Source organism: Nannobrachium achirus (assembly GCF_963921795.1).
Source record: "Nannobrachium achirus genome assembly, chromosome: 22".
Taxonomy (NCBI): Eukaryota; Metazoa; Chordata; class Actinopteri; order Myctophiformes; family Myctophidae; genus Nannobrachium; species Nannobrachium achirus.
The window spans coordinates 15,862,606-15,889,142 of NC_137829.1; the positions used below are offsets into that span (position 1 = coordinate 15,862,606).

General features: G+C 49.7%; 1 protein-coding gene across 1 annotated transcript in view; it reads left to right on the forward strand.

Annotated features, from left to right (window-relative positions):
* LOC308307447 (titin-like) overlaps window positions 1-26,537 on the forward strand; it is a gene marked incomplete at both ends in the record, with an annotated part of 241,805 nt that overhangs the window by 181,683 nt on the left and 33,585 nt on the right. Inside the window, 16 exons of the mRNA XM_080752712.1 lie at window positions 72-359; window positions 793-1,095; window positions 1,671-1,973; window positions 2,436-2,750; window positions 3,319-3,606; window positions 3,904-4,194; window positions 4,720-5,007; window positions 5,340-5,620; window positions 5,813-6,119; window positions 6,289-6,393; window positions 6,580-6,771; window positions 7,156-7,452; window positions 7,779-8,087; window positions 8,302-8,580; window positions 8,750-9,052; window positions 9,394-26,493. Coding sequence (XP_080608838.1) covers window positions 72-359; window positions 793-1,095; window positions 1,671-1,973; window positions 2,436-2,750; window positions 3,319-3,606; window positions 3,904-4,194; window positions 4,720-5,007; window positions 5,340-5,620; window positions 5,813-6,119; window positions 6,289-6,393; window positions 6,580-6,771; window positions 7,156-7,452; window positions 7,779-8,087; window positions 8,302-8,580; window positions 8,750-9,052; window positions 9,394-26,493 — 21,249 coding nt within the window. The remainder of the gene's footprint in view (window positions 1-71; window positions 360-792; window positions 1,096-1,670; window positions 1,974-2,435; window positions 2,751-3,318; window positions 3,607-3,903; window positions 4,195-4,719; window positions 5,008-5,339; window positions 5,621-5,812; window positions 6,120-6,288; window positions 6,394-6,579; window positions 6,772-7,155; window positions 7,453-7,778; window positions 8,088-8,301; window positions 8,581-8,749; window positions 9,053-9,393; window positions 26,494-26,537) is intronic.

Here is a 26,537-nt window from a genome sequence, read left to right on the forward strand (position 1 = left end):
CAGTACTTGAGGAAATTAGTAACTCCTCCAATGACTGACTAACCAACCAACCTGTGTGTTGTGCCTTGCAGTGCCTCCCCGGGTGGAGCTCGGAGTGGACATGAAGAACCTTATCGTGGTGAAGGCGGGAGAGAACGTCTTCCTGGACGCCGAAGTGTTCGGTAAGCCTCTGCCCAAGGTCACCTGGAAGAGGGACGGAGAGGCTCTGGCCCTGCGCGAAGGCATGAAGCAGACTGTGAAGAAGCACGTGCATGTGCTGGAGCTTTACGCCCTCACCAGGAAGGAGTCTGGCGACTACACCATCACGGCTGAGAACCAAAGCGGCACCAAGCATGCCACTGTCAAGCTCAAAGTGCTAGGTAAGAAGAACCGCCCGTCGCCGGCCATGTTGGCTCTTTCATTTGTTGACCCTTGTTTTCAGTCTGTCATCGTAAGTTGAAATAATGTCTGACACAGTAGGATTTGACATACAATGAATGGGCTTTACACTGCCGGTTCCCTTGAGTTAAGTGAGTGTGATGTCTGATTCAACCTAAATGCCTCAAAATGTGTGAATGGTCCGTAGATAATGTAGTCCCATGATTTTACATGAGCGAGTGGGCATGTTGATGATGCTTCTGCTGTTTCTTTACTACTGTAGTAAAGTAGACAACGAGATACTACCTGGTGGTGTCTGCACACTCGTCTGTACCTAGACCAATGTTATTTATCCAGTTCACTTGTTGGCTACTGTATATTGTTCTCTGAATCAGCTAACCTCTCTGTCTGCCTCTCTCTCGCCGTCTCCTCTAGATAAACCCGGTCCTCCAGCCTCAATCAAGGTCTCCAAAGTCTATGCGGACCGCGTGAGGCTGCGCTGGGAACCTCCCAAAGCCGACGGCGGTTCAGAGATCACCAACTACATTGTGGACAAGAGGGAGACCAGCAGAGCCAACTTTGCGCTGGTCACTTCCAACATAAGCGGCCACTACACTGACTGCTCGGTGGAGAGGCTCATCGAGGGACACGAGTACCAGTTCCGTGTCAGCGCTGAGAACCAGTACGGAGTAGGACCCTGCGTCTTGACAGATCCTATCATGGTCAAGAATCCATATGGTAAGATACAGTATAGAATATATATACTATCAAAACCTCGACCAGCTGTCCGTCTGTCACACGTCACACTTTTGCCCTGCTCTTATCTCCGCAACCGTTTCCCCGATCCATGCCAAATTTTGCACGCACACTCCTTGCCTGCCAAACCACACCCATCAATTCTCACATGGCCCTCTTCTAGCGCCACCATGAGGACGATTCTTGCAAAACACATTTTTGGACACTGTTCCTACAGATTTTGCCCTAAAATCACGCAAATCGGTACACAGTATGTCTACACTCATCTCATCAACATGGATCTGCCCCATATAGCGCCACCATCAGGCCAATTTTTTCAAACACATTTTTGGACACTACTCCTACACATTTTGCCCTAAAATCACGCTGCGACCTGGCGGTCTTACTGGTATTCTATATGTACTGTAAATTCATCATATTGTCTCAGGAGAGAATGCCCATTCACTTAATACTTACTGCACCTTTAAAGTAACACATTTTCAGCACTTTCATCTAAACATCTTGTCTGTGTCCGTGTTTGTTTGTTTGTATGTATGTGTGTGTGTGTGTCCGTCCAGATGTCCCCGGTCCCTGCGAGGCTCCGGTCATCACCAACATCACCTGTAACTCCATGACAGTGAGCTGGAAGGCCCCAGCCAACGACGGCAAGGCCGTCATCCTGGGCTATATGGTGGAGAAGCGGGAGGCCACGGAGCTGGCCTGGGCCAAGGTAAACCGCAAGCTGGTCATCGACCGCAGCATCAAGGCCACCCAGCTGACCGAGGGCTCGGACTACGAGTTCAGAGTGATCGCCATTAACAAGGCCGGTCTGGGCAAGCCCAGCGACCCCTCGATGGCTGCCTGCGCTGTCGACCCTGTCTGTGAGTATTGGGATGATAATCACAATTTAGAGCAGTGTTTCTCAAACTTTCAAGTTTCATGTTCTCCCCATAACTCTGACAGTGTACAAATGGTTCCATTTGTACACTGTCAGAGTTACAGACTTGTATGGTTCAATTTAGACCGCCCCTAAAGGAACCCACAGAGTCCCTGGAATCCACTTTGAGAACCACTGAATTAGAGCATTTTCCCCCACATTTGTTATAGTTATAGCAGAACTATAAGCATCTTGACACGTTACGTCTTGTAGTAACTTGTAACTAAAGTTTTCTAAATAACTGTAGTGAAGTAAAAAGTGCTATGTTCAGTGGAGTTGAAGCATTGGAAAAACGGACTTACTCAAGTAAGGTAAAAGTACAAATACTGTTCTTGGGTACAGTACTTGAGGAAATGTACTGAGTTACTCTCAGCCTCTGAATATTCTCCTCCTTGTCTGACCACAGATCCCCCTGGCCCCCCCGCCTTCCCGAAGGTGGTGGACTCGACCAGAAGCTCCATCATGCTGAGCTGGACCAAACCAGCGTATGACGGGGGGTGCGACATCATGGGCTACCTGGTGGAGAGCAAGCGGGTGGAGGCAGAGGTGGAGACGCACTGGATGAAGTGCAACGTGGCCATCAAGCAGCAGGCCACCAAGTTCCTGGTGACGGGCCTGATGGACGACAAGGAGTACCAGTTCAGAGTCTCGGCCGTCAACAGGATCGGCTACGGAGAGCCCAGCGAAGTCCCCGAAAACCACACGCCCAAAGACATCCTCAGTACGCAACACGTTTTATCTATAAATGGAATTATTGATCATTCATATGCGACCATTGCCTGATTTATCTATACATGAACTCAGGCACATGCACACATAGACATCAAAGGGGGCTTGAGCCCCCTGTCCCTTTATCCGTCTGTAAAGAGTGCCCTCTCCAGACCATGCATGCGTTTTTTACTATGGTGAAAGAATTGCAAATGCCCCTCTTTCCATGCCATACCTGAAGACAGTATTCAAGAAAATGACCTTGTCCAAACTCTCCTGAACTGGAATGCAGCTTCTCATGTTGAAAGAATTATTGAAAATAGCCGATCTCCAAGCTCACGACGCGTTGTGAGCTTGGAGGTCTGCTATTTTCAATATTTTCACCAAAAGGCCCCTTTAGAAATGTCAGCCCCTGCCTCTCTAACATTCTCTGCACGTCCCTGCATGAACTGGAATATATAATTGTATAATAAAAAATAAACATCTATTTTTTGCTCTCTCACTCTACTTTTGTCTTTTTCTCTTTCTCTTTCTCTCTCTCTCTCTCTCTCTCTCTCTCTCCCACCCTCTCCATCCTCCAGTCGCCCCCGAGGCTGAGTTGGACGCGGACCTGCGTAAGATCCTGGTGCTCCGAGCCGGCGTCACCATGAGGCTGTATGTGCCCCTGGTCGGCCGCCCCGCCCCCAAGGTGACCTGGACCAAGGTGGGCGGTGACCTGAAGGAGAGGCAGGGCGTGCTGATCAAGACGTCGGACTGGGACACGCTGCTCATGGTGGACGACATGACCCGCTACGACGCCGGAAAGTACATGCTCAACCTGGAGAACAGCAGCGGCTCCAAGAGCTACATCATCATCGTCAAAGTCCTCGGTAAACCTTTCAAGCCATTCAATCATTCGATCGAGCAGTCTGTCGATCGATCAGTATCAACATGGCTGTCGCTCCCTTGTTTTGGGCACGTCATTACAGACAAAATGTTTTGTGAATGTTTCAATGTTTTTGAAATGTTTTGGAGAAAGTTTCAAAAATCGTCTTGAGAACGTTTCGAAAATGCTTCCCTCACAGTAATACCACTTTGATAAAGACTACCCCCCCCCCCCCCCCCCAAAAAAAAAGGTGATTACTTCAGTGGGGGTTAACCAGAGATATTGTCCCTCCTCTCTCCAGCTACCCCTGGACCCCCTACCAACCTGATCGTCCAGGAGACATCCAGGAGCCACGCCTGGATCACGTGGGATGCCCCCCTGGTGGACGGCGGCAGCCTGGTGAAGAGCTACGTGGTGGAGAAGAGGCTGGCAGAGAGGAAGGCCTGGACCTGTGTGAATGCCAACTGTCGCAAGCCCTCCTGCAAGATCATGAACCTGGAGGCCGGGCAGGCCTACTGCTTCAGAGTGCTGGCTGAGAACGCGTACGGCATCGGAGACGGATGTGAGACCGCCGGCGTCGTCAGAGCCTCCGGTAAGACCGCCTGGGGAGAGAGTCTGCCCCCGACTGCAACGCTATGTCAATATTATATGAGAGACAGCTTCAATACCCCCCACGGTGGTCCCCAAATTATTTTGGGGGGTCCCCAGATGATTAACTTAATGTCCAAGATTGTTTTCTCTCTCAACTGGTAGACAAACCAACATAAAGTTTTAAGCGTATAGAGGGTATCTGAACATTTCTAAAGTGACAATTTAAGGACTTTTTAATACCTCTAAAATGACAAATTAAACATTGACCAAGTTGTCAAATATTAGAGGTAGAAATTGTGAAAATACCTGATCTACATGCTCGCAACGCCTCGCAACGCGAGGCGTTGTGAGCATGTAGATCTGCTATTTTCACAATAGAACCAACCGTATTATACAAAATGTAATGCCTCAACTCTTAGTGCTCGTCAGGGTGGGGGGTCCCCAGTTAAAATGTGATTATTTTGGGGGTTGCGGCCTGAAAAGGTTGAGAACCACTGTCTTAACGTCCCGGGTCCTTCTCTTTCAGAACAACCAGGGCCGGTGGCGGACTTGAGAGCCAGTAAGATCACCAAGGACTCTGTGGCCATAGCGTGGAGGAAGCCCATCAGCAACGGAGGCAGCCACATCACGGCCTACATCGTGGAGCAGAGCGAGGGCGAGGACAAGTGGAAGCTGCTGACCAAGAGCAAGGAGATCACGCACGCCCTGGAGGGACTGACCGAGGGCCAGGAGTACTGCTTCAGAGTGAAGGCAGAGAACGCATCCGGAGAGGGACCCCCCAACGAGCTGACCGTGGTCGTCAAGGACCAGTTTGGTAAGACCTAGTATTTGGCGAGGGACCCCCTAAGGTCCCTAGGCTAGCCAGATTTTGACATTTTTGGTTAACCAATTGGATGAATACATGTTTTGAATTAATAATCAAAATCTGCAGTAAAGTAACTAGCTACTAGAGCTGTCAAAGAATTCTAGTGGAGACAAAAGTACAGCATTTGCCTCAGAGGTGTAGAAGTATAAAGCATAGGAGAAATGGACATACTGAAGTAAAGTAAATGTACATCAAATAATTGTACTTCAATAAATGTAATTTGCTTAGCTCGGCTGATGTTATCTGAGTCATATCTAAACTCACTCGTTTCTATCTTCCAGTCGCTCCCGACTGCAACTTGAGTGGCATCCACGACCTGACCTACATCGCCAAGCAGGGCGCCACCATGCGCATCAACGTCCCGCTGCTCGGCACCCCTGTCCCCTCCGCCACCTGGAAGCGAGGTGACACCAGCCTGGGCGACACGGGTAGGATGTGCGTGGAGGCGTCGCAAGGCGTCACCACCCTGCTCATCAGAGACTGCCAGAAATCAGACGCTGACACTTACACCATCAGTGTCAAGAACATCGGCGGAGTCAAGGACTGCAAGTTTACACTCAAGGTTTGTTTGTTTTTCACCCTAATCCCTGTCGCTATTCTTCCTCCCTCTCACTTTCCCACATCTTTACGGTGGTGGAAAATAACTTAAGTAAACTCACAACATCTCTGTGCTTTTACATTCATTGAGTATTTCCATGTTTCGATGGAGTAATGGCTAATAAAATAATCGATTCTGTTGTTTGTGATTGTGAAGGTGGTGGGCAAGCCCGGCATCTGCACCGGACCCATCAAGTTTGACGAGATCACGGCCGACGGTATCACCCTGGAGTGGGAACCGCCCAAAGACGACGGCGGCGCCGAGGTGTCCAACTACATTGTGGAGAAGAGGAGGACCACGGACAGCAAGTGGGCGACGGTGGCCTCGGCCCTGCAGAAGAACACCATGAGAGTCATCCGGCTCAGCGCCGGAGTGGAGTACATCTTCAGAGTGTTCGCTGAGAACAAGTATGGCGTCGGGGAATACCTGAGGTCGGACCCAGTCATCGCCCAGCATCCATTCAGTAAGTCGGTCGAAATCAAAACGTTATACCGACCATATTAACATGGTTCATTACACGTGGTGTTGTTATTGTGAAGTTATATCTCAGCACATATTTAATACTCTCTTTTACATTCTTTGCCCCTCTCTCTGTCCACTCCACTCCTATGCTTCTATCTCTCCCTCTCCAGACGTACCTGAGGCTCCTGTTCCTCCAGAAATAGTGACCATTCGTCAAGAGTCGGCCACTTTGGTCTGGAATGAGCCTAAAGACACTGGCGGCTCCCCAATAACTGGTACAGTTAATATTACGATTATGATTATTATGATTATCATAACAATGTGTGTCCTACCCTGGATTTGAACCCAAACATATGCTGGGCCAAGACAGATTCCCTGCTTGAGCCATTGGATATTATTGGGCTTATGAGCTTCAGGCAGTGCTGCCAGAATACCAGAATGTTTTTGATGTGTTCCTCCAGGCTACCGTCTGGAGTACAAGGAGCGTAACAGTCTGATGTGGAAGCGTACCCCTAAGACGAAGGTGAAGGAGTGCAGAGTGACCGGCCTCATCGAAGGACTGGAGTATGAGTTCCGAGTGATGGCCATGAACGCCGCCGGCACTGGCAAGCCCAGCAGAGCGTCCGATGGAATAGTCGCTCTGGACCCTATTGGTGAGCGCCGAGCGCAAACACTTATATTATGCTGGAAGTTCTGTGTATAATAATAACATACACAATATAATAAATATCTCTATATTTTTGGATCAAGTACTTCAATATCAAGATTGTGACGATGATATACTACTGTGACAGGCCTACGTTTAAAAAAAATAGAGTTCAAGAAACACATGAAATTGGAATTGATTAAACAAAGAGTGAACACAATTGGAATCTATATATATGATATAATATACAATCTATATATTCTTGACCAAAAGCTGATAAATAGTTTATTTAGAGATGGGGTTAGGGTTACTGAGAATATGGCTTTAAAAAAAGAAAAAGCACAGTTCAGCAACAACATTAACAATTCGTTTTTGCTTTTCATCACCCAAGATCCTCCCGGCAAGCCGGACGTGATCAACGTGACCAGGAACACGGTGACCCTGATGTGGACCCCTCCCAAGTACGACGGAGGCCACAAGCTGATCGGCTACATGGTGGAGAAGCTGGAGGCGAGCACCAAGACCTGGATGAAAGCCAACCACATCAATGTGCAGGGCTGTGCCTTCACCGTGCCCGACCTGACGGAGATGGCGCAGTACGAGTTCAGGATCCGCGCCAAGAACGCCGCCGGCGCCATCAGCGTCCCCTCCGAGACCACTGAGATGCTCACCTGCAAGGATGAGTATGGTAAGAGGGGTTTCATTTTGAACATATCACTTATTGTATTTTACATAGATATTAACTAATAAAGTATTGACAAGTGGGCATTACTCATGTTAAGTAAAACTACCTCAAAATTGTACTTAATCCATTTAGGATTGAGGCCGATTCTAAAAATGCCTTCTAAATCTTGACCTAGGTTTTCTCAAAAAATTTATGTTGCTATATACTGTACATAGCAACAACTACCCAAGTGTTTTCAAATGGGTTAAGTACACTAAATATATAAATGTAAATAGTAACTTTCCACCAATGATTATAGTGACCACATTGCTCCTCTCTCTTCCTTGCAGAGCCTCCGACCATCACAATCGAACCGGACATGAAGGAGGTGTTCGTACGGGCAGGAGAAACCATGATCATTTCAGCCCCCAAGATCACCGGCAAGCCTCCTCCCACAGCCGTGTGGACCAACAAGGCAGGCCGCGAGTTCAAGAACTCTGACGTGGTCACCATCACCAACACCCCCACCTCCTCCACCCTGGCCATCAAGTACGCCAGCAGGAAGAACACGGGAGAGTACACCATTACCGCCAGCAACCCCTTCGGTATCGTGGAGGACCACATCAGGGTGAAGGTTCTGGACATCCCTGGACCTCCAGGTAAGGCCTGATCGCTATATTAATTCCGTTAGTCTGTATGTATCTGTATGTATAATGAGTTATCTGCTATATCTGCCCTGTGTTGTTTTAGTTTACAAAGCCTTTTATATATTCCAACATTCAAAGCAAAAAAAAAAAGAAAAACATAATTATGAGTGACAATTAATCGTCAACTAAACATTTCATGACAATGACAACAACCCCCATTCTCCAGGTCCCATCGAGGCCTGCAACATTTCAGCAGAGAAGTGCACCCTGTTCTGGCTACCTCCAGACGAGGATGGAGGTAGCGCCATCAAGTCCTACGTCCTGGAGAAGAGAGAGACCAGCCGTCTGATGTGGACCAAGCTGGCGGAGAATGTCATGGACTGCAGATACGTGGCCCACAAGCTTGTGAAAGGAAATGAGTACATCTTCAGAGTGTCCGCTGTCAACCAGTACGGCACCGGAGACCCCAATGTGTCAGGTCCAATCAAAATGGAAAACAGCTATAGTAAGTCGACAAGACGACTGTTTGTTGTTTAATTAATATTGTACAGAAGATGTACTTAACGACATACTGTGTAACTTTTTCAATTAAACAAATGTTAATTTTGATTCATAGATGAAACCATTCAGCTCTTCTGTTACTGTAATGTTCCTGTGTGTGCTGTTTCCTCTAGAGCCACCAGGTCCTCCCTCTGTCCCAGAGGTTGATAACGTCAGCAGGAATGCTATCACCATTTCCTGGAAGAGACCAGTTGTGGACGGAGGAAGTGACATCAGAGGCTACTGTGTGGAGAGGAAGGAGAAGCGAGGCATGAGATGGGTGAGAGCGTGCAAGAGGACGGTCCCTGACCTGCGCTACAAGGTCCAGGGCCTGACGGAGGGAGTGGAGTACGAGTTCAGAGTGACAGCTGAGAACAAGGCCGGCTTCGGGGAGCCCAGTGAAGCTTCTAAACCCGAAATGACCAAGGATATCGTATGTAAGTAAATCTCTGCTTCTCATGCTACGCGTTGTGAGATGGTAGATTGGTAGAGCTGCTATTTCTGAAAGAAATTAAAATGATAAGTTACTAGTTACTACCATATGGAAACGGTAGTAGCGTATGGAAACAAATCAGAACCAGTGAAGTATGTTACATGTCATGGTTCGCTTAGTTTTGGACTCAAAAAGAGTCCACTTAGAGTTCACTTATTTTATAGTGGGCATAATCACACTTTTATAAGCTGAAACCTACATACATTTATATAAACTGCTGTCACCAGAGATGTCACCTCAAAGCTTATTATCTCTCATGTTTTGTCTTTTATTCTCATTTTGCAGATCCACCTGGTCCTCCATCCAACCCCAGAATCACAGAAACCACAAAAACCACTGCCACCTTCAATTGGGGGCGTCCGCACTATGACGGCGGCCTTGATGTAGGCGGATACTTCGTTGAGTACCGGCAGGAGGGCCGTGACGACTGGGAAGCAGAGAACCAGAACGCACTGAGAAGCACAGAATATGTCATTGGCAACCTGCAGAAGGGAGGAAGATACCAGTTCAGAGTCTACGCCGTCAACACAGAGGGAGTGGGAGAGCCAGCAGAGGTGGAGAAGGTCATTGAACTGGTTCACCAGGAGTCATTGCCTGACTTTGAGCTGGATTCTGAGCTGAGGAAAACCCTGGTTGTGCGCTGCCGCGCCTCCATCCGAATGTTTGTCCCCATCAAGGGACGTCCCACGCCCGATGTGACATGGTCCAAGGACAACACTAACCTTAAGGCCCGCGCTCACATCGACACTACAGAGTCCTACACCCTGCTGGTTATCCCTGACTGCACTAGATACGATGCTGGCAAGTACAACCTGTGCCTGGAAAACGTTGCTGGAAAGAAGACCGGCTTCGTCAACGTCAGAGTTCTGGACTCACCAGGACCTCCAGTCTACCTGACGCCCAGAGAGATCACCAAGAAGAGCATCACCATGCAGTGGGAGATCCCCATTATTGATGGTGGATCCAAAATCCTCAACTATGTTATTGAGCAGAGAGCGGCGACTAAAAAGGCTTACACTGTACTGAGCACCACATGGCAGAAATGCTCCTTCAAGTTCTCCAATCTGGAGGAGGGAGCCCACTACTACTTCCGTATCTCTGCTGAGAATGACCTTGGTGTGGGAGAGCCCGCAGAAACCGTTGAGCCGATCAGAGTGTCCGAGGCCCCCTCTGCCCCTGAGAACCTGTATGTGACAGATGTGTCATCTGACACGGCCAGCCTGGCCTGGACCAAGCCACTTCATGATGGCGGAAGCCTGATCACAGGATATGTCATTGAGGCCCAGAAGAAGGATACTGAGCAGTGGGTCCATGTAGCTGCAATCAAAGCTCTGGACTACGTTGCCACAGAATTGATTGAGGGTACAGAGTACGTCTTCCGCATCATGGCGGTCAATGCTTCTGGCAGGAGTGATCCACGTGAGAGCAGGCCTGCTGTCATCAAAGAGCTGACCACAGCCCCATCCTTCGACATGCGTGCGGTGTACCAGAAGACAGTCATCGCCAAGTCAGGAGACCGCATCAAGGTGGAGATCCCAGTGCTTGGCAAACCCAGGCCTGTGGTATCCTGGAAGAAGGGAGATATAGTGGTGAAGGAGACACAGAGAATGAACATCGAAAATACAACAACCTCGACCATCCTCAACATCGGTGAATGCAAGAGGACGGACGGAGGCCAATATTCCATGACCGCAAAGAACATCTTGGGCACTGTGACTGAGACCATCACAGTCCTGGTCCATGACATTCCAGGGGTTCCCACAGGGCCAGTGAAGTTGGAGGAGGTGTCATGTGACTATGTTCTCATGTCCTGGGAGGCACCAGAGAATGATGGAGGCGTTCCGATCAACAATTACATTGTTGAGATGAGAGAGACCATTGGCACTTCTTGGGTGGAGCTGGCGGCCACAGTCATCCGCACCACGTTCAAGGCAGCTCGTCTCCACACAGGAACTGAGTATCAGTTCCGTGTCAGAGCCCAGAACCGATATGGCTCTGGACCCTACCTTGTGTCGGATCCTGTAGTGGCTGCTTATCCATTTGAAGTGCCAGGGCAGCCAGGCACTCCTGTTGTCACAGCTTTCAGCAAGGACAATATGACTCTGAACTGGAACGAGCCAGCAACCAATGGAGGCAGTGTCATCATGGGCTACCACGTAGAGAGGAAGGAGAAGAACAGCATCCTGTGGCAGAGGGTCAACAGGGCTCTGGTGATTGGAAATATCTATAAATCAGTAGGTTTAGTTGATGGAATTGGATATGAATACCGTGTCATTGCTGAAAATATGGCCGGCTTGAGCAAAGCTAGCAAGCCCTCTGACACGTATTTTGCCCTGGACCCAGTGGATCCACCAGGAAAGCCTGTGGCATTGAATGTCACCAGGCATGAGATTACAGTTTCCTGGACCAAGCCAGAGGGAGATGGTGGATTTTCCATCACAGGATACCAAGTAGAAAGGAGAGAGATGCCTAATGGACGCTGGCTCAAAGCCAACTTCAACAACATTCTGGAAACCATCTACACAGTCAGTGGTCTGACTGAAGATGCCACTTATGAGATCCGCGTGTTGGCCAGGAACTCAGCTGGATCGGTCAGTGCCCCATCCCTGCCATCAGAGGAGATCACATGTAGAGATGACATTCAAGAACCCAAGCTTGATGTCGACTCTTCCTACAGCACCACTCTCGTTGTCATGGCAGGAGAAATATTCAAGCTGGAGGCCAACGTAACTGGCAGACCAATCCCATCCCTGGTATGGACCAAGGAAGGAAAGGAGCTTGAAGACACAGCCAAGATTGAGATCAAGTCATCTGACTTCCACACCACTCTGGTGAACAAAGACTCTCTGAGGAGGGATGGTGGTGTTTTCACTCTGACAGCCAGCAACCCTGGTGGCTTTGCCAAGTTCTCATTCAATGTCAAGGTGCTGGACAGACCTGGACCTCCAGGCTCTCTCAGCATCACAGACATAGCTGCAGAAAGGTGTGTCCTCAATTGGGTGCATCCAGAACATGATGGCGGTGCCAAGATTGAGTACTTTGTCATCCAGAAACGTGAGACCAGCAGACTAGCATGGACCAATGTGGCCACAGACCTACAGGCCAACAGGTTCAAGGTCACCAAGCTGCTCAAGGGCAATGAGTACATATTCAGAGTCTTGGCTATCAACAAGTATGGTGTCGGTGAGCCTATAGAGTCTGAGCCTGTCATCTGTTCAAACCCTTACGTGGTCTCAGACCCACCAATGCAGCCTGAGGTCACAACCATTACTAGGGACTCCATGGTCGTTTGCTGGGACCGCCCTGAGCATGATGGCGGCAGCCAAATCAACACCTACATTGTTGAGAGGAGAGATAAGACTGGCACGCGCTGGGTGAAGTGCAACAAGAGGACAGTGTCTGACCTCCGATTCAAGGTCTCTGGCCTTACACCAGGACATGAGTATGAATTCAGAATCCTTGCAGAGAACAATGCTGGTCTGAGCCAGCCTAGTCCCGCCAGTATATTGTACAAAGCCGTTGACACCATCTTCCAGCCTGGACCTCCTGGTAACCCCAGAGTGCTGGACACAACCAAGTCCTCCGTCACCTTGGCCTGGAGCAAGCCTGTCTATGACGGTGGCTCTGAAATCACCGGCTACGTCGTGGAGACCTGCCTGCCTGAGGAAGATGAATGGACCATACACACACCCAAGAAGGGATGGACAGCCACCTCCTTCACTATTACCGGCCTGAAGGAGAACCAAGATTACAAAATCAATGTATGTGCCACTAACTGTGAGGGAGTTGGAGAGCCTGCTGCCGTGCCTGGAACTCCCAAGGCTGAGGACAGAATTATTCCTCCAGAGGTTGAACTTGGAGCTGAGCTACGTAAGGTGGTCTGCATCAGAGCCTGCAGCACCCTCAGACTGTTTGTCCCCATCAAAGGTAGACCAGCACCTGAGGTGAAATGGGCAAGAGAGCATGGAGAATCCCTAGACAAGGCCAACATTGAAGTCAGCTCATCTTTTACCACTCTTATGATTGAAAATGTTGACAGGTTTGATGGTGGTAAATACTTGGTGACTGTGGAGAATGTCTCTGGAAGCAAGACGGCCTATGTCAATGTCAGAGTGTTGGATACCCCTGGAGCACCACAGAATCTGACCATCAAAGAGGTCACTAGAGATTCAGTCTCCCTCATGTGGGATGCACCTCTCATTGATGGAGGTGCTAGAATCAGCAACTACATTGTGGAGAAGCGTGAGTCTACCAGAATGGCCTACTCAACAGTCTGTGACAGCTGCCACAAGTCCAGCTGGAAGATCGGAGATCTTGAGGAAGGAAAACTATACTACTTCAGAATCCTTGCTGAGAACGAGTATGGCGTTGGCCTCCCAGTGGAAACTATGGAGGCAATCAAGGCTTCAGAGAAGCCCCTGCCACCAGGCAAAGTGTCTCTCCGTGAGGTAACTGGCACCAGTATCAGCCTGTCCTGGGAGAAGCCTGATTATGATGGTGGCAGCAGAATCACGGGTTACATTATTGAGATGCAGAATAAGGGCAGTGATACGTGGACCCAGGTCATGGTGGTTAAGACCAATGAGGCTGTTGTCACTGGCCTTACTCAGGGACAGGAGTACATGTTCCGTATCTTGGCCGCCAATGAGAAGGGAGTCAGTGATCCTCGACCTCTTAGCATGCCTGTAACAGCTAAAGACTTGGTCATCGCCCCAGCCTTCAAATTGCAGTTCACAACATTCAACGTTTTGGCAGGGGATGATCTGAAGATAGAAGTACCGATTTCTGCGCATCCTAAACCCACTGTGGCTTGGCTCAAAGACGGCATTGCCCTTAAGGAGACAACTAGGGTTAATGCTGAAGTTACTGAGAAAGGCCTTTTACTGGTCATCAAGGAGGCCTGCAGAGATGATGTGGGTACATACAACATTAAGTTGATTAATACAGCAGGAGAAGCCACCATGGACATTAATGTTGTTGTCCTGGATAAACCTGGCCCCCCAACCGGCCCAATTACACTGGAAGATGTCACTGCTGACAGCGTGGTTCTGTCCTGGGAACCACCAGAGTATGAAGGTGGCTGTAGTATAAACAACTATGTTGTTGAGAAGAGAGACACACAGACTACTAACTGGCAGATTGTGTCTGCTACTGTAGCAAGAACTACCGTAAAGGCAGCTCGTTTGAAGACTGGAACTGAGTACCAGTTCAGGATTGCTGCAGAGAACAGATATGGCAAGTCCTCGTGCCTGGTCTCTGAGACCATTGTTGCCCAATATCCTTACGAAGTGCCTAGCTCACCCCGCTCTGTTGTCGTCCAGTCAGCCACAAAAGATAACATGGTGGTTGTATGGGATGCACCCAGCAGTGATGGTGGAAGCAAGATCATTGGATACCACCTGGAGCTCAAAGAGAGGAACAGCCTCATGTGGGCGAAGGGGAACAAACAGATCATCCCAGAGACCAGATACAAGGTATGCAGCCTTGAGGAAGGCATTGAGTACGAGTTCAGAGTTTATGCAGAGAACATTGTTGGCCTCAGTCAGGCCAGCAAACTGACAGAGATGCAAGTGGCCAGAGACCCATGTGACAGCCCTGGAAAGCCAGAAGCTACAATTGTCACCAGAAGTCGGGTGACTCTTAAGTGGACAGTGCCTGAGAGTGATGGCGGCAGCAAGATTACAGGCTATGTGGTTGAGAAGAAGGAAGGAGATAGTGGCCATTGGATGAAGGCTAGCTTTGCCAATGTCCTCGAGCCTCAATTTGTTGTCACAGACCTGACTGAGAATCAGGTCTATGAGTTCCGTGTCATTGCAAGGAATGCAGCTGGCGTCCATAGCAAACCATCTGAGAGCACTGGATCCATCACTGCAATCGACGAAGTAGAGCCACCCCAGATTGACATTGATTCCAAGTACTCCTCAACCGTAGTGTTGAATGCCGGAGAGTCAGTCAAGCTGGAGGCTACTTTCAGTGGTAAGCCTTTTCCCACAGCGCATTGGCTAAAGAACGGACAGGCACTTCCTGAAGCAGCTCGCCTGGAGATCAAGAACATAGACTTCTTAGCTTGTCTGTCCATCAAGGAGGCCATTCGGGTTGACGGAGGCCAGTACACACTTTTGGTAAAGAATGTTGGCGGAGAGAAGTTAGTTAACATTAATGTCAAGGTCTTGGACAGACCAGGCCCACCTGATGGCCCAATCTCCATCTATGGAGTCACCAGTGAGAAATGCTGCATTGCTTGGAAGTCTCCCTTGCAGGATGGAGGCAGTGACGTTTCCCATTTCATTGTGGAGAGGAGGGAGACTAGCAGGCTTGTCTGGACCCGGGTTGACGGCCATGTTCAGACTCTGAATCTGAAGATCACAAAACTCCTCCCTGGAAATGAGTATATCTTCAGAGTAATCCCAGTCAACAAATATGGAATTGGTGAGCCTCTGGAATCAGAGCCGATGGTCGCTAGAAATCCATTTGTCGCACCTTCCCCACCAACAGAAGTAGACGTCGCCACCATCACCAAAGACTCAATGGTGGTGACTTGGGAGAGACCAGATAAGGATGGTGGTAATCCTATCCAAGGGTACGTTATTGAGAAACGTGACAAGGAAGGTGTGAGGTGGACAAGAGCCAATAAGCGCACAGTGAGTGAGCTGCGCTTCAGAGTCACAGGCCTCCTAGAAAACCGCAGCTATGAATTCAGAGTTTCTGCTGAAAATAATGCAGGCATTGGCTTACCCAGCAAGGCAACAGAGTACTACAAAGCACTTGATGCTATCTTCGAACCAGGCCCACCCAACAACCCTAAAGTGGTTGACAGTACCAGATCCACCGTTTCCCTGACATGGGGCAAACCCATCTATGATGGTGGCTGTGAGATTCAGGCCTACATTGTTGAAGCCTGCAATGGAGCAGTTGATGAGTGGGTCATGTGTACACCTCCCACTGGAATAAAAGACACCAATTTCACAGTGAAAAAGCTTCTGGAGAAACATGAGTACAAGTTCAGAGTATGTGCCATCAACAAGGTTGGAGTTGGGGAGCTTGCTGAATTTCCAGGAAAGATTATTTTGGAAGAGAAGCTTGAGGCGCCAGACCTTGACTTGGATGCTGATATGAGGAAGATGATCAACATCAGAGCAGCCGGCACCCTCAGGCTGTTTGTTCCTATCAGAGGACGCCCAGCTCCTGAGGTGAAATGGGCCAAGGCTGACGGAGAGATTAAGGAGACAGCTATGATTGACAACACTTCTAGTTATGCTTCTCTCCTCATTGAGAATGTTGACAGATTTGACAGTGGCAAGTACGTTCTGACAGCAGAGAATGCCAGTGGAGTCAAGTCTGCCTTCATTAGCGTCAGAGTTTTGGACTCACCCAGTGCACCAGCAAATTTCAAAATAAAGGAGATCACCAAGAATTCTGTCACTCTAAACTGGGAACCTCCTCTTCTAGACGGTGGCTCCAAGATCAAGCAATACATTGTTGAAAAGCGTGAGACTACCAGAAAGGTATATTCTCGCATCACCACCTGCAACAGGATGTCATGGAAGGTTGAACCTCTTCCAGAGGGGGGAATGTTCTTCTTCAGAGTCCTGGCTGAGAATGAATATGGCTTGGGTGAACCTGCTAAAACTCTGGAGCCAGTGAGGGTCTCTGAAAAGCCTCAACCACCTGGTAAAGTCAGTGTCCTTGATGTCACACGTAAAAGTGTAACACTGGCCTGGGAGAAGCCTGAGCATGATGGTGGCAGCAGAGTCAGCTACTATGAGGTAGAATTGGCTCCTAAGGACAGTGAGACCTGGTCTGTATGTGCCAGTATTAAGGCACTGGAGACGACAGTTACAAACCTGCAGAAAGGTGAGGAATACCAATTCAGAGTGGTTGCCGTCAATGAAAAGGGCAGGAGTGATCCCAGGCAGCTGGCTCAAACTATTGTAGCTAAGGACCTTGTGATTATGCCTGATGTGAGGCCTAGAATGAGCACCTACAATGTCCAGGTGGGCTATGACCTGAAGATAGAGGTGCCTATTGCTGGCCATCCCAAACCAACCATTACTTGGACCAAAGATGGAGCTGCGCTCAAGCAAACTACCAGAGTCAATATCACTGATGCTGCAAACCTAACCACTCTAACCATCAAAGACGCTACCAGAGAGGATGGAGGCATGTACAGCATTAACATCACTAATGACCTGGCATCCAAGGATGCCACCATCGAGGTGATCACCCTGGACAAACCAGGCCCACCCACAGGTCCTGTCAAATGTGACGACATTAGTGCTGAGAGCATCACCCTCACCTGGGAGCCTCCTGCATACACTGGTGGAGTCCCGATCTCCAACTACGTTGTTGAAAAGAAAGACACAACTACAGTTAACTGGGTGGTCGTGTCTGCAACTGTGGCCAGAACCACATTCAAGGTTGCCAATCTGAAGACCGGTGCTACGTACCAGTTCAGAATCTATGCTGAGAATAAATATGGAAAGAGCTACTCTATTGACTCAGAGCCTGTTTTGGCGCAGTATCCATTCCAGGAGCCTGGTCCACCTGGAACACCATATGTTTCTTCATACAGTAAGGACTACATGGTGGTGGAGTGGCATAAACCTCCATCTGACGGAGGCAGCGCTATCCTGGGCTACCACCTGGAAAGGAAAGAGAAGAACAGCATCCTCTGGACCAAGATCAACAAGTCTCTGATCCAGGACTGCAGGTTCAAATCTACTCCTCTGGAAGAGGGTATTGAATACGAGTTCAGAGTCTACGCCGAGAACATTGTCGGCGTTGGCAAATGCAGCAAGCTGTCAGAGGGTTATGTAGCCCGTGACCCATGTGATCCTCCCGGCCGCCCTGAGGCTATTATTGTGTCAAGGCACACTGTGAAGCTGAGGTGGACTGCTCCAGTGTATGATGGTGGAAGTCTGATTACTGGCTATGTAGTGGAGAAACGTGATCTCCCAGAAGGAAAGTGGATGAAGGCTAGCTTCGCAAATATCCTTGAGCATGAATTCACAGTATTAGGACTGACTGAGAATGAAAAATATGACTTCAGAGTGATTGCTAGGAATGCAGGTGGAGCTATCAGCAAGCCCTCTGAGAGCACCGGTGCCATCACTGCCATCGATGAAGTTGAGATACCCAAGTTTGAGGTTGATTCTAAGTACGCCTCAACCGTTGTTATTAATGCTGGAGAGACCTTCACACTGGAGGCCAGTGTGGAAGGAAAGCCCCTTCCGACAATACAGTGGATCAAGGATGGCGTTGTGGTGGAGAACTCAGCCAGAGCAGAGATAAAAAACACAGACTTCCAGGCCCTGCTAGTGGTGAAGGACGCCATCAGAGTTGATGGGGGACAGTACACTCTGGTTCTGACTAATGTGGCTGGATCCAAGACTGTTCCCTTCAGCGTGAAAGTATTGGATAGACCTGGACCCTCTGAGGGACCTCTCACTATCGGCAATGTCACCGAGGAGAAGTGTTCCCTGTCATGGCTGCCTCCCAGGCATGACGGCGGAGCCAGTGTCTCCTACTACATCATCCAGAAGAGAGAGACCAGCCGCTTGGCATGGACCTTGGTCTCCGGTGACTGTGGAGCCACCATGTTCAAGGTCACCAAGCTGCTCAAGGGCAATGAGTACATCTTCAGAGTTATGGCTGTCAACAAGTATGGCACAGGTGAGCCTCTGGAGTCTGCACCAGTAATCATGAGGAATCCTTTTGTTCCTCCTGGTCCACCTCAAGAGCTAGAGATCGCCAACATCACCAGAGAATCCATGACTGTCTGCTGGACCCGCCCTCTGACCACTGGAGGTAGTGACATTTCTGGCTACATTGTGGAGAAGAGAGACAGAGCTGGAATCAGATGGACTAAGTGTAACAAACGCAGACTCACAGACCTGCGATTCAGAGTGACAGGCCTCACTGAGGACCATGAGTATGAATTCAGGCTCTCTGCTGAAAATGCAGCAGGAGTGGGTCAGCCAAGCCCCGCTACCCCTTACGAAAAGGCCTGCGACCCTAGCTTTGAGCCTGGTACTCCCACTAATGCCCATGTGGTTGGTACTACTAAGAACTCAGTCACATTGGCCTGGCATAGGCCCATCTATGATGGTGGCTGTGATATCCAGGGGTACGCTGTGGAGATCACCCTGGCTGATGAAGAAGAATGGACCATCTGCACTCCTGCCTCTGGAGTTAATGACACCAAGTTCACTATTAAGAATCTAGTTGAACATCAAGAATACAAGGTACGCATATGTGCCATAAACAAAATGGGAGTTGGTGAGCCTACAGAGGTTGAGGGAGTGGTGAAACCCGAACAGAAGATGGAGCCTCCTGAGATGATTCTGGATTCAGAGCTCAGAAAGGCAGTGGTGGTCCGTGCAGGAGCTACAATGAGGATCGGTATTCCATTCACAGGCCTTCCCACTCCTGCAATCAGTTGGGCCAAGGAAGAGGGAGAGCTGCCTGCTAAAGTCCAGATTGAGAAGAGTGATGATTTCACACAGCTCACCGTTGACATCTGTGACAGGAACGATGCTGGAAAATACATCCTTACCTTGGAGAACAGTGTTGGCTCCAAGTCAGCCTTTGTTACTGTTAAAGTTCTAGACACACCAGGTGCCCCTCTGAATATCGCAGTGAAGGACATTACGAGGACCGGTGTTACTGTGACCTGGGAACCACCTCTCATTGATGGTGGCGCCAGAATAAGTAATTTCATTGTTGACAGGCGTGATACGGTCAGGACATCTTACACTAATGTGGACAACAAATGTACCAAGACAAGCTGCCGTATCACTGGGCTAACTGAGGGAAGTGTCTATTACTTCAGGGTCATGGCTGAGAACGAATTTGGTATAGGTCAAGCAGCGGAGACCACAGAGGGTGCTAGGACTTCTGAACCTCCTCTACCTGTGGGCAAGGTCACTCTTACTGAGGTGACAAAGACCAGTGCATCTCTGTCCTGGGAGAAACCTGACCACGATGGAGGCAGCAGAATCATTGGCTATTACATTGAGATGCTGCTTCCGGGCTCAGAGGAGTGGACGTTGGCCACCACAACCAAGACCTGTGATGGCACAATAACAGGCCTCACCACTGGACAGGAGTACAATTTCAGAGTGTTTGCATTCAACGAGAAGGGCAAGAGTGACCCCAGGGCTCTGGCTGCACCAGTCACTGCCAAGGATGTCACAGTTGCACCCGCCTTCAAGATGGCATTCAATGCCTACAGTGTGCAGACTGGCCATGATCTGAAGATTGAGATCCCAGTGATTGGTCGCCCTGTACCTATAGTTGAATGGAAGAAGGATGGTCAGGCTATTAAGGAGACAACCAGGTTGAATGTGTCCAGCACAGCGTCCTCTACCACACTGCTTGTCAGAGAGGCAAACAGGGAGGACTCTGGTAAATACACAGTGACAGCCACCAGCAGTATTGGAACAGCCACAGAGGAGATTACTGTTGTCATCCTGGAAAAACCTGGGCCTCCCACTGGCCCCATCACTATTGATGAGGTCAGCTCTGACTTTGTCACCATGACCTGGGAGCCACCAGTGTACACAGGAGGCTGCCCGATCAACAACTACATCGTGGAGAAGAGAGACACCACCACTACAGCATGGCAGATCGTCTCTGCTACCATCGCCAGAACAACCATCAAAATCACTAAGCTGAAGACTGGAGTTGAATACCAGTTCAGAGTGACGGCTGAGAACAGATATGGAAAGAGTCCTGCTATTCTCTCTCCTGCTGTTATTGCTCAGTATCCATTCACAGAGCCTGACGCTCCTGGAACCCCATTCATCTCTTCTGTGACTAAGGACAACATGGTGGTGGAATGGAAACCTCCCACCAACAATGGAGGCAGTCCTGTCATGGGCTACCACATAGAGAGGAAGGAGAAGAACAGTCTGATGTGGACCCCACTCAACAAGCTGATTGTTCCTGATGCCAGATACAGGACCACTGAGCTGGAGGAGGGCATTGAGTATGAATTCAGAGTGTATGCTGAAAATATTGCAGGGCTTAGCCCCGCTAGCAAACTGTCTGCAGCTACAGTGGCCACGGACCCCTGTGACCCACCAACCTCGCCTGAGGCTATTAACATCACCAGGAACTTTGTGACACTCCAGTGGACAAGGCCCCAATATGATGGAGGCAGCCGCATCACTGGCTACATTGTTGAAAAGAAAAAACACCCAGACATGCGCTGGATGAAGGCCAGCTTCACCAACATCATTGATACACAGTTTACTTACACGGGTATGTCAGAGGATCGTGTCTATGAGTTCCGAGTCATCGCCAGGAACGCAGCAGGCACCTTGAGTGCTCCTTCTGTGAGCACAGGAGAAATCACTGCCAAGGATGAGATTGAGGCACCAGAAGCCACCCTGGATCCTAAGTTCAAGGATCTGACTGTGGTTCATGCTGGTGAAACGTTCGTCATAGACGCAGACTATGTTGGTAAGCCTTTGCCTGAGGTTATCTGGCTGAAGGATGGAAAAGAGATAGACCAGACCACGCCTAGAATGGAGGTCAAGACCACAATTACACAAACTGTCTTGACAGTCAAGGACTGCATCAGAGTGGATGGAGGCCACTTTATGCTAAAACTCATCAATGTAGGTGGAGTCAAGACGGTCCCAGTTAATGTGAAGGTTCTGGACAGACCTGGTCCTCCTGCAGGCCCACTAGAGGTGAAGGGAGTGACTTCTGAGAAGTGCTATCTACACTGGAGCCACCCCACGCATGATGGTGGAGCAGCCGTCTCCCATTACATCATTGAGAGGAGGGAAACCAGCCGTTTGTCGTGGTCGGTGGTTGAACCAAACATCTTTGCCGTCAGCTACAAGGTCACCAAGCTGCTGCCTGGCAATGAGTACATCTTCAGAGTTACAGCTGTGAACAAATATGGTGTTGGTGAACCTCTGGAGTCTGATCCAGTTGTTGCTCGCAACCCCTTCACACTTCCCAGTTCCCCCTCTACCCCTGAGGTTGGTGTCATCACCAGAGACTCCATCGTGCTTACCTGGGAGAGACCTGAGAGTGACGGAGGATCCATGATTGATGGATACGTCCTGGAGAAGCGTGACAAAGAGGGCATCAGATGGACAAAGGCTAACAAGAAGAGACTGACTGACATCAGGTTCAGATGTGCAGGCCTCACAGAAGGACACTCCTATGAGTTCAGAGTCTCAGCTGAAAACGCTGCAGGCGTGGGCAAGCCCAGTGCTCCAACTGAATACATCATGGCCAGCGATGCCATTTATCCACCAGGTGCTCCTAGCAATCCTAAAGTGACAGACCACTCTAGCACCTCTGTTTCCTTGGCCTGGTCCAGGCCCATCTATGATGGCGGCGCACCAATCAGTGGATACGTTGTTGAGGTGAAGGAGAAAGCAGATGATGAATGGATCACATCTACACCCCCCAGGGGTGTCCAGACTACCAATTACACTGTCAAGAGACTGAAGGAGAACTTAGAGTATAACTTCCGTATCTGTGCTATGAACATCGAGGGAGTAGGAGAGCACGTAGACTTACCTGGGTCTGTGATTGCTGCTGAGAAGCTGGAAGCGCCTGAGATTGAGCTTGATGCTGACCTGAGGAAGATGGTTAATGTCCGTGCCAGTGCCACCCTGCGTCTGTTCGTCCCCATCAGAGGAAAGCCTGAGCCTGAGGTGAAATGGTCTAAGGCTGATGGTACTTTGACTGAGCGTGCCCAAATTGAGGCCACCTCCTCCTACACAATGTTATTGATTGACAATGTTGACAGATTTGACACTGGCAAATACGTGCTAACCCTGGAGAACCTCAGTGGCAAAAAGTCAGCCTTCATCAATGTTAGAATTCTGGACTCCCCCAGTGCTCCTACCAACCTACAGGTGAAGGACGTAAAGAGAGAATCAGTCTCTATTTCCTGGGAACCTCCCCTCATTGATGGTGGGGTCAAGGTATCGCACTACATCGTGGAGAAGAGAGAGCAGAAGAGAATGGCGTTCACCAGTGTCTGCAACAATTGTGTGAGGAATTCGTACATTATCTCTGACCTCCAGGAGGGAGGACTGTACTACTTCCGTGTGTTGCCTGTAAATGAGCTAGGAGTAGGTCTGCCTGCCTCCACAGAGGCTGTCAAAGTGTCAGAGCCCCCTCTGCCTCCTGGTAAGATCACCTTGGTGGATGTGACACGTAACAGTGTCAGCCTCGCCTGGGAGAAGCCTGATCATGATGGAGGCAGCAAGATCACAAACTACATTGTAGAGATGCAGCCTAAGGGAGAGGACAAATGGACCGTGTGCAGTGAAATTAAAGCACTGGAGGCCACAATTGAGGGACTCACAGCTGGAGAGGAATACTCATTCAAGGTGACTGCTGTGAATGAAAAGGGCAAGAGCGATGCCAAGCCCCTGGCTAACCCTGTCTTGGTGAAGGACATGACAATAGAACCCACCATCAACCTGCTGTTTAACACATTCAGCGTGAAGGCTGGAAACGACCTGAAGGTTGATGTTCCTTTCAAGGGAAGACCTCAGCCTGAGGTTTCCTGGAAGAAGGATGGCCAGGTGCTGAAGCAGACCACCAGGGTCAATGTTGTCACCTCCAAGACTTCATCCAAGATTATCATTAAGGACGCAACCAAGGAGGACATTGGAAAGTATGAGATCACCCTAACTAGCTCTATTGGCACCAAAACAGCAGAGGTATCTGTTATCATCCTGGACAAACCTGGACCTCCCAGCAACATCAAGGTGGATGAGGTGAGCGCTGACTTCATCTCTTTGTCTTGGGACCCTCCAAGCTATGATGGTGGTTGTCAAATCAACAACTATGTGGTGGAGAAGAGAGACACCACCACCACAAACTGGCAGATCGTCTCTGCCACAGTTGCCAGGGCATCTATCAAGGTGTGTCGTCTCAACCAAGGCACAGAGTACTTATTCCGCATTGCAGCTGAAAACCGTTATGGCAAGAGCCATGCCATTGACTCTGCGCCTATTGTTGCCCAGTATCCCTTCGAAGTTCCTACTATTCCCACCAATGTCCAAATCGCCCATTCCACTAAGTATGGAATGCTGGTAACCTGGGGAAAGCCCGCCAGTGATGGTGGAAGCCCTGTCCTTGGATATCATGTTGAAGGTAAAGACACAAGCAGCATGCTATGGAACAAGGTGAACAGAGGTCTGGTGGCTGAGACTCAGTTCAAGATGACCGGCATTGAGGAAGGCCTGTCCTATCACTTCAGAGTCTATGCTGAGAATGCCGCTGGTATTGGCCCATGCAGTAAGCCCTGCGAGCCTGCAGCAGCCAGGGACCCATGTGACCCTCCCCGCAACCTCACTGTCACCAACATCACCAGGAACACAGTTTCACTGCTCTGGGATGGCCCAGAGTACGATGGTGGAGTGAAGATCACCGGCTACATCGTGGAGCGCAGAGAGCTGCCCAACGGCCGCTGGCTGAAGTGTAACTTTGCCAACTTGCAGGACACTTACTTTGATGTGACTGAGCTCACAGAAGACGTGCAGTACGAATTCCATGTCATTGCCAAGAACTCCGCCGAGCTACTCAGTGTTCCCTCTGAGAGCACTGGATCTGTGACCGTCAAGGATGATGTAGACCCACCCACGGTTATTCTGGACGAGAAGTACAGAAGTCTGATGGTGGTCAAGGCAGGAGAGGTCATTAGTATTGACGCAGAGGTCACTGGTCGACCCCTTCCTGTTATCTCCTGGTCAAAGGACGGAAAGGAGATTGATGCCAAGACGCCAAGGTGTGAGATCATCTCCACCAACTTCAAGACCTTACTGATCGTCAGAGATGCCATCAGGAGAGACTCTGGTCAGTATGTGCTGACCCTGCATAATGTGGGTGGAACCAGGTCTGTGGCTGTCAACTGTAAAGTTCTGGACAGACCCGGTCCATCATCTGGACCACTGGTCGTGACTGGCATGACAGCAGAGAAATGTACCATAACCTGGGGACCTCCTCAGGAGAATGGTGGTGCTGAGATTATGCATTACATCGTAGAGAAACGCGAGACCAGTCGCCTCGCTTGGACACTGATCTATGGAGACATGAGAGCCACCACTTGCAAGGTCACCAAGCTACTCAAAGGAAATGAGTACATCTTTAGAGTCAGAGGAGTCAACAAGTATGGAGAGGGTGAGGCCCTGGAAAGTGATCCTGCCAGGGCCAAGGATCAATTCACTGCAGCGGCTGCTCCCACTAACGTCCAAGTCACCTCAGTCACCAGTGAGGCCATGACCATCTGCTGGGAGAGGCCAGTGTCCGACGGAGGCAGCGCCATCGGTGGCTATGTCATTGAAAAGAGAGAAAAGACTGGCCTGCGTTGGTTCCGTGTCAACAAGAAACCTGTGTATGACCTGAGAGTCAAGGCTGGAAACCTGCGCGACGGCTGTGAGTATGAGTTCAGAGTGTTTGCAGAGAATGCAGCGGGCCTCAGTGCTCCCAGTGTACCATGCCCTCTCATCAAGGCGGAAGACCCACAGTTCCTGCCTTCTCCTCCTGCTCAGCCTAAGATCATCGACTACACCAAAACCACTGCCACTCTGTCCTGGAACAAGCCATTGTTTGATGGCGGAGCACCTGTGACTGGATACAAAGTGGAGTACAGGAAATACTTAGACGATGAATGGTTTGTTGGCGTCCAGAACACACAGGCTACAGAATTCACAGTGGTGGGATTGAACCCTGGGACCGAGTATGTGTTCACTGTCAGGTCTATCAACAAGATCGGACCCAGTGATCAGAGCTGGGAGTCTGAACGACTGGTGGCCAAGGAGAGAGAGGAGGAGCCAGTGTTTGAAATCAGCAACGAGATGAGGAAGACCCTTATTGTGAAGGACGGTAGCTCCTTCACCATGAAGGTACCCTTCAGAGGCAAGCCTGTCCCCCACGTGTCGTGGGCCAAGGCTGACGTGGACCTGCGAGTCCGTGCTGTCATTGACACCACAGACACCTTTACCCTTATCACCCTGGAGAAAGCCACTCGCAACGACTCTGGAAAATACACCATCACACTGTCCAACGTGGCTGGAAGCACCTCGCTCACACTCAATGTCAGAGTCCTGGACTCCCCTGGACCACCTTCCAATGTGGGGACCAAGGAGGTGACAAGGACCTCTGCGACTGTGACCTGGGACACTCCTGAGAATGAAGGAGGCGGACCGGTCAAGAACTACCTGGTGGACATCCGTGAGGCCAGTAAGAAGGGCTGGACCAGGCTGACTGACACCTGCCACAGACTCACCTATAAGGTGACAGACCTGCAGGAGGGAGGAATCTATTACTTCAGGGTGACAGGAGAGAACGAGTACGGCACCGGTGTTTCCGCTGAGACCAAGGACGGAACCAAGATCTCAGGTACTTAAATATTGATTGAAAGAAAAACAATAACTATTTAACTT